We start from the raw sequence: 12,232 nt of genomic DNA on the forward strand, positions 1-12,232 counted from the left end.
TCTATTCTGATAATCTTGGAACAAAACTTATCAGTTTATCCTGTGCTTCTGTTTGCCAAGTCCACGTAGTTGATTAAAAAGTTCTTCTGGTAGCTTCAGAAGTCTCTTTGACTTGCATCTTTTGGCACTTTGTGTTCTTCTCCTACATTTCAGGTCCCTTCAGGATAGGAGCAGGTCTTACAGTAGCACATTTGGGAAATGTTGCCAGTGGCCCACAGTGAAATACTTTTTTCCAGCCTTAAGGACTATAAAAACTAAGATTCTCAAGGTTCTAATCAAATATACTCAGTGAAGCCTTTTATTTGCTTGATGGAGTCAGATGACATTTTTATAGGTCTCATCTGGAAAATAGTATTAGGCATGAGTTTGTCCCATTCTGTTTAGTGTAACTTGTCACATCACTGTCGTTTCTTTTCTATAAACACAAATGCAGCTCTTAGTTCAATTAATGCCGGCCCAGATTTTTTTTTGTACTGTGGATGTTTCGTCCTTCTGAATTTTTATTCATTACCACACATTGTTGGCATGGCTAAACAAATTTATTTTTTGTAAATGTGTTCATGATAAATCCCTGTAACTTTCCACTGATTGTTAACTTTCTGAAGCCTTTTTGATTGCTTTCCCTTGGCAAGTTTAAGAGGGATTCTAGTTTTGTATACAAGCAATTGCATCTGACCAGATGTTTTAGGCAGATTGCAATTTGTGTGTATGTAGTTAGAAACATTCTACAATCAAAACAAATAGAAGCATGAAATGTTTACAGTTTTATTTTCTTATATAAATGTAGGTTGGGTAGTATGAAGCAGAATCAAGACTAGGGTTTTCTTCAGGATAAATTATTAAATGATTGCGGTATCTGCATTTGTACATGCAGACCTAGTATCTGAGTCTGTGATTTGATATTATCCATTCAGTCGTGTCTGACTTTTGGCGATTCTGTGGATCATCTCTCTCCACGTATCCCGATCTTGTACTATTTCTTTGAGCTGTTCCATGCTCTGGTTGGTATCAATTTTGATGGTATCTAGCCACCTTGTTCTTTGGTGGCCAGGTTTCCTTTTGCTGCTAACCAATCCGAGCATAATTGCTTTTTCTAGTGAGTTCTTCCACATAACATGGCCAAAATAAGTCAATCACAGTTTCATGATTTCAGTTTCCATCAAATGACATGTCTGGGTTTATACGTTCCAGTACTTGCTTATTTGTTATCTTAGCTGTCCAAGGAATGCGCAGGAGCCTGTACTTGAGTCTGAGTCTATACCTGAGTCTGTATCTGCATACAATGTCTACATTCCTTATTAAAAGCTAAGGAGGGGAGTGGAAGAAAAGAAGAAAAACACCCTAGCTATTCCAGCTGATAACGTTAATATCATTTATTATATTACAGAATAATAAAGTCCGACGTTTTGCTTTTGAGCTCAAGATGCAGGACAAGAGTAGCTATCTTCTTGCAGCAGACAGTGAAGTAGAAATGGAAGAATGGATTACAACTCTGAACAAAATTCTGCAATTAAATTTTGAAGCAGCAATGCAAGAAAAAAGAAATGGAGACTCCCATGAGGGTAAATGCACATTATTCCTGCTCATTAATTTGCACCAATTCACTAAAATAAAGGTTCTTTTTACTGTATTCAAGCACCTCATGAAATGGTTCATTTGTTTGTGCAGTTGACATCACTATCCTTGAGGCTGAGTATGGGACTGACCCTTCCCCAGAAGCCCCAGTTTTCTATTTAGGTTTGCAGAGGTGTCAGTTTCTGAAATGATCAGACCAAAAATGCATCTAGTCTAGAATTCCATTTCCAGCAGTTGCAAGCCTGATGACTTGATGAAGCTTCTGAGCAGTGCATCAGGGCAACAGCCCTCCATTGTTTTTGCCTGTCCCCAGTAGCTAATATTCACAAGCATCCTGTGTCTGAACATGGTGGTTTCATCTCCCTATGATCACTAACAGCTGTTGATGCATCTATTTGCCATGAATTTGTCTCATCCTTTTTAAAAGCTGCCCACCAGCTATTCATTAATCTGGAAGATGTGTAGAAGGTGGGATAGAAATTATTGTAATAAATGCATGTAAATTTCATTAGGCTCTATAAGATTGATATCTTGCCCTCTTCAGAAGCGGCCTTGAAGAATGATCTCAATAAGTTGGTGATCAGTCAGCTGGCCATTTTATTTTAGGGGATGTTAGAGAACTAGTTGGATGAAGTCCTACATCAAATGATCCGTAGGATAGAAGGGAGAACTGGGAATTGCCTCACCGGGATACAACAGAAGGATGTGGTAGGGTACAGCCCTCTAAGTATTAACATGAAATTATGGAGAACATTTTGGTTATAGCATTTTCCTATTGTGATCAGTTTTATAGCTTCATTTTTAAAAAAATTTCAGATGATGAACAAGGCAAGATGGACAGCTCCTCATCCAGTTTAGATAACTATCTTCCTGAAATGGCCAAGGTAGTATTGTGTTTTCTTTTCATTTTAAAGTATGATGTGTCAGTGATGGAATTATGAGATCTAATCCTAATTAAGGGAGGAATGTTGATGGTGTATTCACATTGCCTAAACATCATAAACTTCATTTTCCTGGATACTTATCAGACAAGTGTATTTCTGAAACAGTCCTTAAAACTAGCAGAAAAAATTATGTAGTGTTTTTCTCTTGCCTTTGTTTTTATAACAAAAAAGGGGGGGGAAGAAATCTAGCATGAAGTCATCCTTAGCACTATGTTTTTGTAACATAGACAAATATGAAGGAAAAGTTACTGATCACTCTATAGATTTCTCCTGTACTAAGCAGAGCCTTGTCATATTTCTAATAAGATGTAGTCCTGACCAGAATAGTAAAGTAGTCAGTGAGAGTCTAGCAGAAGAGAGAATCTAAGCTATTTTTAATGGAGGAAGTTCATCTTTTATGTTAGTTAGTTAAATTCATGTGCTTAAAATTATCACACATTTATAAAACGTATGCTGAAGAATGTAATGTGCTGACCAGTAAACCTATTTTAGCCAACACAATCTATGGAGGCTTAAACTGTAAAACAGATTTTAGCTTCCAGTGTCAGATCTGTGGCTTATCGACTAAAGCCTCTGTGTACGAACAGCTTCATTTTCAGATGCTTGAAATTCTACACTAATTTTTATATGTAGCTCTAAAATGGAATTATTATCCTTTCTTTGTAATGGGAAGAAATAGTTTTTAAGGTAAGGTTCTCCATGTCATCATGAGCAAGCCTAGGCAAAGATGCAGTGGGTTTTTGCTTACTGAAATAATTAAGACAGAAAAAGCAACTTACCTAACAGTGCTTTGTCATCCCAGATGTTGGGTAGGAGAATAACTGAGAGGGGTTTCTTCTCCTAAAAAAAGTTGCTCCTTTTCATCTAGAGCCCTCAATTTAACAAGTGATGAACTATGCAGTAATCTGTGATATTCCATGTAATGACCTGTATTCCTTTTTTGCTGCATGAACACTGTGCTTAGAAGTGGTAATAGCTGTGTTGAGCACTGCAGATGTGGTGGAAAGTTGGGATATAAATTAATTAATAAATAGGAAAGGGAGCCATCCTTGCTTCTTGAGGGGGAGGGGCTGCCTTGAGGATTAAGCTCCCCCAAAACACTTCTGTGACTGGGAGGGAAAAAGAGTCATTCCCTTGCAGGGTACAAGCTTACTTGCAAGAAGTTTGCAGCCTACTTTCATGCTAGAAGTGTGTGTTGACTGTCTTCCCTCCTTTGCCACTATGGGCACAAACAAAGCAAGTATGGTTCCTGCATGTTACAGGGAACACTGGGTTGCACGGTATACAGTGATGTCCTGCTCATTTCTGTAGTTTAATGTGCTTTAACTAGGATCACAATGATGGGAGTAGGAGGTCTGTGTTGTCTTCATGACTTACTAGAACAGAACACTGAAGAGGATGCATTATAACTTTTTAAAAAACTTTGAAATATTAAATATTCCTTTGAAAAGCTTTCCCTTTTCAGATATATTGGAATACGTATTTTTAATTTATGCAAGTTAAGCTGAATATAAATTTCTAATGGAATGGTATTTTCTCTCTCTCTCTCTCGCTCTCTCTGTGAAATGTTTAGGTCTATAGACAGTAATTCAGATTTGACTGCTCCTTGAGGGTCTGAATACCTGCTTATTATATCTAATCTTGGTGCCACAAATGTTGTTTCCTGTTTCCATAAACTCTAGAAGCTATTTTGGCATCTCCGTTTTTCTTGTGTGTTGTTTTCCCCTGCATTCTGGGACTGTGTACTTTTTGTTGCTATTTACAGTCAGCTTATATTTTGTTTTCAGACCTCTCCAGAAAATACCTGAATCCTTGTAAAGTATGTGCTGATTTGTTCTATCAGTCTGTTATTTTTATATATATGTATATGTATATGTGTATGTGCACATGTAGAAACAAATCTTTCATTTGAAGTAATGTATTGTGGAATAGTGGGTTCACGCTGTATCATGGATACTTCCTGCACTATTTTTTGTAGCTATACTCGTATGTCGGAATTTCCAAAAATAATGTTGCTCCTTATGATACATCTGCCTCTTCCTTTCTGAAAGCCGATTGAGTGCAGAGTTCTTTGCAGAGTTCATTGTGCCATGCTGATTCCTAGTGGTGCCAAAGTCTCTTCCTGTCACTGTCATCTTCTTCTTTTCCCCCCATTTTGAACCAAAGTAATTCTAGACAGGATGTTTGTTGGTCATGAAGGTGGTGCTTTAGTATAAAAATAACTAATTTGTAGGACTTGGAAAAATAGGCTCTGTTCCTGAAGAAGTATGCAGAACTGAATACATTGGCAAATGGAATGTCTGCTATGTTTCTATATTTCAAGCTTGGTCTCAACAATTGTCTACTTCCTCTTCACTTCCCACTGCCTGTTGTTAAATTTCTCTTCTCATAAGTACAGGCGGTTTCTCTGCAGTACTTCCTTAATCTTGCCACCTGTTTCAGTGACCCCTTCTCACCTTTTTGTTTTTCAACCTCTCACACTCTGACATTGTCACCCTTTCCCCATACTTTACAATGCAAGCAAGTAGGTATACCTCAGGGTTCCAAAAATTCTGGAGCTGTGCTTTCGGAAGCACTGACTCAGTTTACACCCATTTCCCAAAAGGCTATTGGAGGAAAGAAGTGAATAAACCCTATTATTAAAAACTATGTTTTCCTCATCTCATAAAAAATACTGGGGTCACACAGTCTAGGGAATGAAATAATACAAGAGAAAGAAATCAGGGGAGGGGTCATAACTCAGTGGTAGAGCACATGCTTTGCATCCAGAAGGTACCAGGTTTAGGAAAAACTCCTGCCTCAACCCCTGGAGAGCTGCTGCCAGTCAGTGTTGACAACATTGTCTAGATAGACCAATGATCTGACTCGGTATCAGGTAGCTTCCTGTGATCCTGTGTAAATGTACATATTCATATAAATGTGCTAGAAAGCGAAGGCATAAAGCTGAAATCATAGTAAATTACAGAAACAGGTTCAAGATGCCCAGCTCACCAGTTGTCCACCCTGAGCAAAGATGGTTTGGAATCCAATGGGGCACTAGTTGTCTCAGACTGTTATTGACCAGGACTTTGGCCATCTCTAACATCTGTTCCAGCTGGTCTAAGAGGGACTAAGGGGAAAAGGAAAAATGATACCAACGAAAAATGGTACCTTTTTCTAGAAATATTTAGTAAGTAAACTGTTTAATTGGTTTTTTTAAAAAATCAATAAAATGACAACTGAATTGTTTACAGCAAAGAAAAATGCTAAAATACGTTAATGGTTGAAGCACCTGCCTTTTGAGTTTGCAATAAACGTGTTATTTAGAAGTGCCTATCTCATTATCTTGCAGGGTTCCAGGGATTTCGAAATAAAATTCAAAAGTGAAAACAGGGTTAAACTCTTCGCACTGGATCCAGATGCACAGGTTAGATTAATGGGGGGGGGAGGGGGGAGCGCGGAACAAAGCTTTTAAAAGCTTTTTTTGTAAAGTGAGAAATTGTTTTAACGCTTCAATTTCTTTTAAAGAAACTTGATTTCTCTGGTATCGAGCCAGAAGTGAAGCCATTTGAAGAGAAATCTGGGAAGAAAATTCTGGTGAAGTGCAATGATTTATCTTTCAATCTACAAAGCTGTGTGGCTGAAAATGAGGAGGGACCAACAACCAATGTAGGTTGGAATGGTGAATGTATATAATTCCTAAATTTATAAGAAAAACCTCCGATACATGAATGGATGTTTAGAAAACACAAACATGTTGAGAAATATAATTACATCTTGAGATGCTTATTAGAGTTTTATGATCCAGTGGAGGAGCAAAATGAGCAATAGGATAATTCTTGCCAGAAGATGGAGAGAAGAAGGGCAAAAGTTGTGTAGAGTATGGGTTGATGGGAATAGGGTTAGTTGATAGGTATAGGTTAATTGTTAATTACATAATATACCTGGATTGTGTCTTATGTTCTAACATGTCATTTTTTTATTGAGTAAAAGGGCATAAAATCTTGAAATATATGTTTAACTGGTATGAAGTGCTTGGGTTAACATAGCACTCCTGATTCATAGAAGTTCTAACATATCATTTTAACATGTATTCACAAAGTAAAAGCCAATGTATAGTATTAACAACTGCTCATTCTATATGCAGTTCATCACAGTATCCAGTATTTCAAGTATAATTGTACTTGCCATCATGATGGCCATTTTTCTTCTTTTTTTATGTCCAGGTAGAGCCATTTTTCATCTCGTTGTCACTGTTTGACATTAAACATAACCGGAAGATTTCATCAGACTTTCATGTGGATTTGAATCATAACACAGTGAGGCATATGTTAGCTAATGCAACACAGCAGTTGCTGAATGGCAGCAATGATTGCTTACATCGGATTCAAGATATTATTCCAGAGATTATGTTACAGTATCCCAAACAGGTACGGGTAAAGAATTCACTGTTTCATTTTCATTACAGAATATAGACCCGTGTTTTTATTTCAGCATCAATAAACCAAACCATTTGTTTTTAGGGAATATTCTCAGTAACGTGTCCACATCCTGATATATTTCTAGTGGCCAGGATAGAAAAAGTCCTTCAAGGGAGCATTACCCACTGTGCTGAGCCATATATGAAAAGTTCTGATTCCTCTAAGGTATAGTCTTACGTTTGTTGACTGTGTGAAATGAAATTTTGGGTTCAACTTGACTCTCGGCATGCAGTTTGTAAGTTTGTCGGTTTGCTTATAGTGCGATAACTCCATTGAGTGCTAGAATGTCAAGATGAAATGTAGTACATATATTCAAGGCATAAATCACCTTTTCAGGTTCAGATATCAGTTCAACTCCTGTACCAGTTTTCAAACATAGGGAAGAAAATGTATAATGCAATGTGGTATCTCCCTTGAACATTAAGACTCAGTTCAGACCTGTTTTTCTCCAACATGGTTTAGACAATAGTGGTGGCTTGCCGGTTCCCTCTCTTTTCCCCTCTTGTACACTTCCTGGCTTTTGCTAAACATAATATGCCATCACATCAGAACTGGCAAACAATGGTTAACATCTTGCCTCCAAACTGTAGTTTGGAAACCCACTTCATACCACCCATAATCAGACATAACTGCAAATTATAATTAGAGAAAACCAGGGAGTAGAAGAGGAATTCTGTGCATGAGTGAGGAGGAGCCAGTTCCATATTCCAGAGCTTTTCAAATGTGGTTTGGAGGATCAGTTTCCTGATGTCTGAATTGATCCTGAGGCATCAGAACGAAAGCTGATGTGTATGTTCAGGGAAACAGATAAAAGGAAGTACTTCACACAGTTCATAGTTAAACTGTGGAATTTGCTACCACAAATTCGCTGCCAACTTTGAAACAGGTTTAGACAAATTCATGGAGGATAAGTCTATCAATGGCAACTAGTCATGATGACTATATATATCCTCCAGTATTAAAGGCAGTATGCCTCTGTTTGCCAGTTGCTGAGAAGTGCTAGCAGGAGAATACTGTTGCACTCATGTCCTGCCTGTGGGCTTCCCATGGGCACCTGGTTGACCACTGTGCAAACAGAATGCTGGACTAGATATGCCTTTTGTCTAATCCAACAAGGCTTTTCTTATGTTCTTATTCTGAGTTTGAACAAGGAACCCCACCTGAATGCACCCCTTTTCCAAAGCGGTCCAAGTATGATGCAAAATAGATGTATGAGAAATGTGAGGCCACTCAAACACTGCTTTACTTGTCAAGATCTGTCTTTAAAATGAAATGCTTAATTATATTAAAAGCAGAGAAACTGTGACTGACCTCTTTAGGTAAGTTCTAGGCAACAGGGCTGATCTTGTCTGATACTTCTGGTGCCAACACCACTGCTCCTAGATGAGAATTGCACACCTTCATGCTTTTGTTAATCAGTTAAATCAATTAAGAGGAAGTGGAGAAATAAGAAAACCTAGTTAAATGGTGAGAGCAGTGATTGCAGGGGACATGTATATATGTGTATGTATCTTGCTTTGTACTAGGCCTGAATCAAAATTTAATGTAGTTTTATAGACAGAAATTTGTACTTATGACTGAGTTATTTTTCTGGTCATTTATAGGCTGCCCAGAAGGTTCTGAAAAATGCGAAGCAGGCATGCCAGCGGCTAGGGCAGTACAGAATGCCATTTGCATGGGCTGCTAGGTAATGGATGAGGCTCTTTTTAACCCATTCTTCAAAGTGGATTTATTTAAGTGTGACTTCTTTTTTTTTTTTTGTATCAGCTCAATAATATTTGTGACAGAATTCTTTGCAGGTAATAGGAACAGAGCTACATTCATTCTCACTTTATTACATCCCGGTCAAAGAATTTAAAAAAGAAGAGATACCATTTTAGGCAAATATACTGTGTAGGTGATAATATGTATTTTTAGGCAACAAATTTTGACTGGCTTTCATGCAGCCAGTTATGGATACTTCAGTGGGTTAAAGTTTGCTGGACTGGCTTCAGGAAGGCAACCTTTTATTTTTATGTTTCCACTGTGACACTTATGTACTGAGGTTCTTAAGTAAGAATTTATGTTTCAGGACACTGTTTAAGGATACATCTGGAACACTGGACAAAAATGCACGATTTTCAGCACTTTACAAACAAGACAGTAACAAGCTTTCAAATGAAGACATGCTTAAATTGTTAGCTGATTTCAGAAAGTGAGTGTTTTGTTATTTTGCTTCACAGACATCAAATGTATTAACATGGCAGTAAGTAAATTATTTCTGTTCTCATGTAGTTAGATAAAATTACATGGCTTATCTTAGTAGTAAGGAACAAATGTCACTAATGTGGTACTTAACCATAGAAGTGATTTTTATAGATGTTACTTAGAGCAGCATGGGGGCCAAAGGTAACGTATAAATGGAACCTACTTTATTATAATTGCTGCTAATATTAAAAGGTCTTTGCTGAAAGAGTACCATATATTTAAAATGTGATTTTTCTGAAGATGCAACTTCCTTGTATTTCAGAGACATACAGATTTGTAGCTTATAAAAGTAAGCAGCAACTTAGAGACTGTTCATTTTTATAACCTGATTGATGTGAAGACACCGCCCTGGTTCGCACGACTTGATAGCCCACCATAGCTTAATTCAGCCATGGGTGCTCTTGTGTTATACAGGACTCCCACAGGCACCCGCCTTGCCATGGCTTGTTGTGTCATGCAAACCTAGGCAGTAGGGGTTCTTTGGGGGTTAGACAATCCTCAAATAACCCTAAAATAAACCATGTGTTATTTGAGGGTTGTCTAACCCTCAAACAACCCCTGCTGCCTGGGTTTGCACGACATGACAAGCCATGGCAAAGCAGGTGCCTGTGGGCTCCATGCAAAGATGATACCTGTGAGCACCCAGCACAATGCAACAACCTGAATGGGTATTTTAAGCCATGATGGGCTGTTGTATCGTGCGAACCAGGTCATTGTCATAGCCTTTTTTTCAGGCCCTGTGCTTGATCTTAGTGACTTTATAGGAGAGTCAAAGGCAAACAGAATTAACTTGAGACAAACCATAGAAACAAAACCTACAGTTCTATTTAAACAACAAAACTGGCTTTTGTATATGAAATGTGCAATAATTATTACATTTATAATTCATTGCAACATTGGAACTATGGGAGAGGCTATCCTTTGACATGTTTTTACAAGTGGTTAGGCTTGATACTTAATTTAAAGCACTTGTTTAAAACAATTCCAAGTCCCTGGAATAATTAACCATTATTATTAAAACCCCAAGCACAGGATTTTTTGAGCATATTCCAAAATGTGCTATAGGACTTCCAAAAATGGCTGACATGGAATACTGAACTACGATTTTTAAACTCTCTCTATATACCTTACATTCACTACTGTATTAATATAAAGATGTCATTTAAAACAAATTTCATGCAACTAGGAAATAACATTTTTTGTCTAAAGTGGATAAGACACGTTCAAAGAAAATAAGTGGTATCTCCTCCTGAATTTAATTTGCATTAATTTGTAACTCACAGATAATGCCCTGGATCCTAATTTCTGTTTAATAAACAGAACAATGATGTTCTGCTTTCCCCTTTCTTCTGCAGCCCCACTGAAAGTCAACTGCTGATAGTTGAGGGACCCTCTGAAACAGCATGGTTTGGGGGGGGGGGCAGCAGTAAGTTGTATTGCAGAAAATCAGTTGTACAAGTAGTTGCACTACTGCTTGTGGAAACATAACTTCAGCTGGATTCTCCTCTTCTGCATTGTTTGGAATCTAGTTTCTCTTGTGCATATAAACAGTACATCAAGTGGATCTTAAGCACCACCTAGTGATCAAAGGCAAAATCGCTGCTCCAATTAAGTCCTTTAACTGTCTTTCCTGCCTTCAAACCTCAGTTTTGCAATTTTGCCTCACTGAAGTGGTTGTGGATTCGCATTAGAAGCTCCCTTTTCTCCATCTTTGGGACATTTTTTCTCAGCAGGGCTCAGAGCAAGATCAAATGCCTGCAACAACACAGCCCTGGCTGGTCTGGATGTTGGGAGTTTGGGAGGAGGAGGAGGAAGAGGAGGACAAGGAGGGGGCAGCCTGGCCTTATGCAGGAGCCCAGCTTTTGCTACATCGTCTCCCAGGCGGTTGGCCAGAAGGAGCCTCAGGGCAGATGAAGATCTCTCTGATGATGGAGAGGCAGACTTGGCAGGGAATTAGGGCAGTCTGTTTTTGACACAATCTTCCTTGGAGGAGTTCCAGGGGTTCACAGACTACTCTGTGGGAACAGGGGCATCATCCTCCAGGCCCACTGTTTTTCCCTGCCAAAACCCTGTAAATCCCCTACAGTTAGGCAGCAATATGGGAGGTTCAGTTTCTCTGGAAATTCTACCTTGTCTGCTGCAGCGCTTGAAGGAGGCTTTATTAGCTGACCTGGCTAAGGATGCCTTGGTTCATTCTCAGCCTTTAACCCTTTCTATGTCTGCTACATCTAGAAATGCTGCACAGCCTGCTGACTCTCTCCTAATATCACAGCAGCCTCCACAGGTTCCTGCAGCTCCACTTGAGACAGGGTTCATATATCTCCAGATCCTCATGATGTGCCTAGGGCGAGGTTAAAAAGAAAACATCAAACCAACCCAAATCTGGACTCTCCTAACACAGATGAGAATGATGCAGACTTAATTGTCCTGGATGAAAAGGAGCGGAGTGGTGAATCCAGCCTCGAGGAGCCTGATTCCTATTGCCTATTTCAGGACTCCCATTATCTTCCCCTGCTGTGTAAATCTATGGCAGCCTTAGATTTAATTCCTGCAGAGGAATCTCCTCAACTCTCTACTTCTAGGGTGGCAGCTGCCTGTCCTGATTCTCAGCCCAAGACCAAAGTGGTGAAGTTACCTGCTGTTATCCCAAAAGTGAGTTGGATTCTCCTTTGCAGCACAAGAAATCCACCGCTATTGCTAACAAATATTATCTTTTAGAGCAGCCTACTACGGCTCAAATCAAAGCCCCGCTTATAGATGCGCCCAAGGCAGCTCTGGTGAATCGTGCTCTTCACCCAAAAGATATGTATGTGCAGCTCAAGGAAACAGTTGAGCACAAGCTGGATACTGGTTTGAAGAAGGCCCATGAAGCAGCATCCCTGTCTGTTCGGGGGGCAGCTTCAGTGTCAGTTTTTGCCAGAGTTTCCTTCTTGTGGTTGGAAGATGTGGTGGATGGGACACTTGAAGATCCACCCAGATTATGTAAGACCCTTCTCAAGGTCTCTA

General features: G+C 39.0%; 1 protein-coding gene across 1 annotated transcript in view; it reads left to right on the top strand.

Annotated features, from left to right (window-relative positions):
* Positions 1–12,232, top strand: part of DOCK9 (dedicator of cytokinesis 9) — a 177,674-nt gene that overhangs the window by 75,684 nt on the left and 89,758 nt on the right. The window contains exons 8-15 of the mRNA XM_084844704.1: positions 1,388–1,562; positions 2,392–2,459; positions 5,851–5,925; positions 6,027–6,167; positions 6,725–6,928; positions 7,022–7,144; positions 8,584–8,666; positions 9,051–9,173. Coding sequence (XP_084700830.1) covers positions 1,388–1,562; positions 2,392–2,459; positions 5,851–5,925; positions 6,027–6,167; positions 6,725–6,928; positions 7,022–7,144; positions 8,584–8,666; positions 9,051–9,173 — 992 coding nt within the window. The remainder of the gene's footprint in view (positions 1–1,387; positions 1,563–2,391; positions 2,460–5,850; positions 5,926–6,026; positions 6,168–6,724; positions 6,929–7,021; positions 7,145–8,583; positions 8,667–9,050; positions 9,174–12,232) is intronic.

This window comes from Heloderma suspectum, chromosome 3 (genome assembly GCF_057233095.1).
Source record: "Heloderma suspectum isolate Gila_16-S chromosome 3, 16-S_ref, whole genome shotgun sequence".
Lineage (NCBI taxonomy): Eukaryota > Metazoa > Chordata > Lepidosauria > Squamata > Helodermatidae > Heloderma > Heloderma suspectum.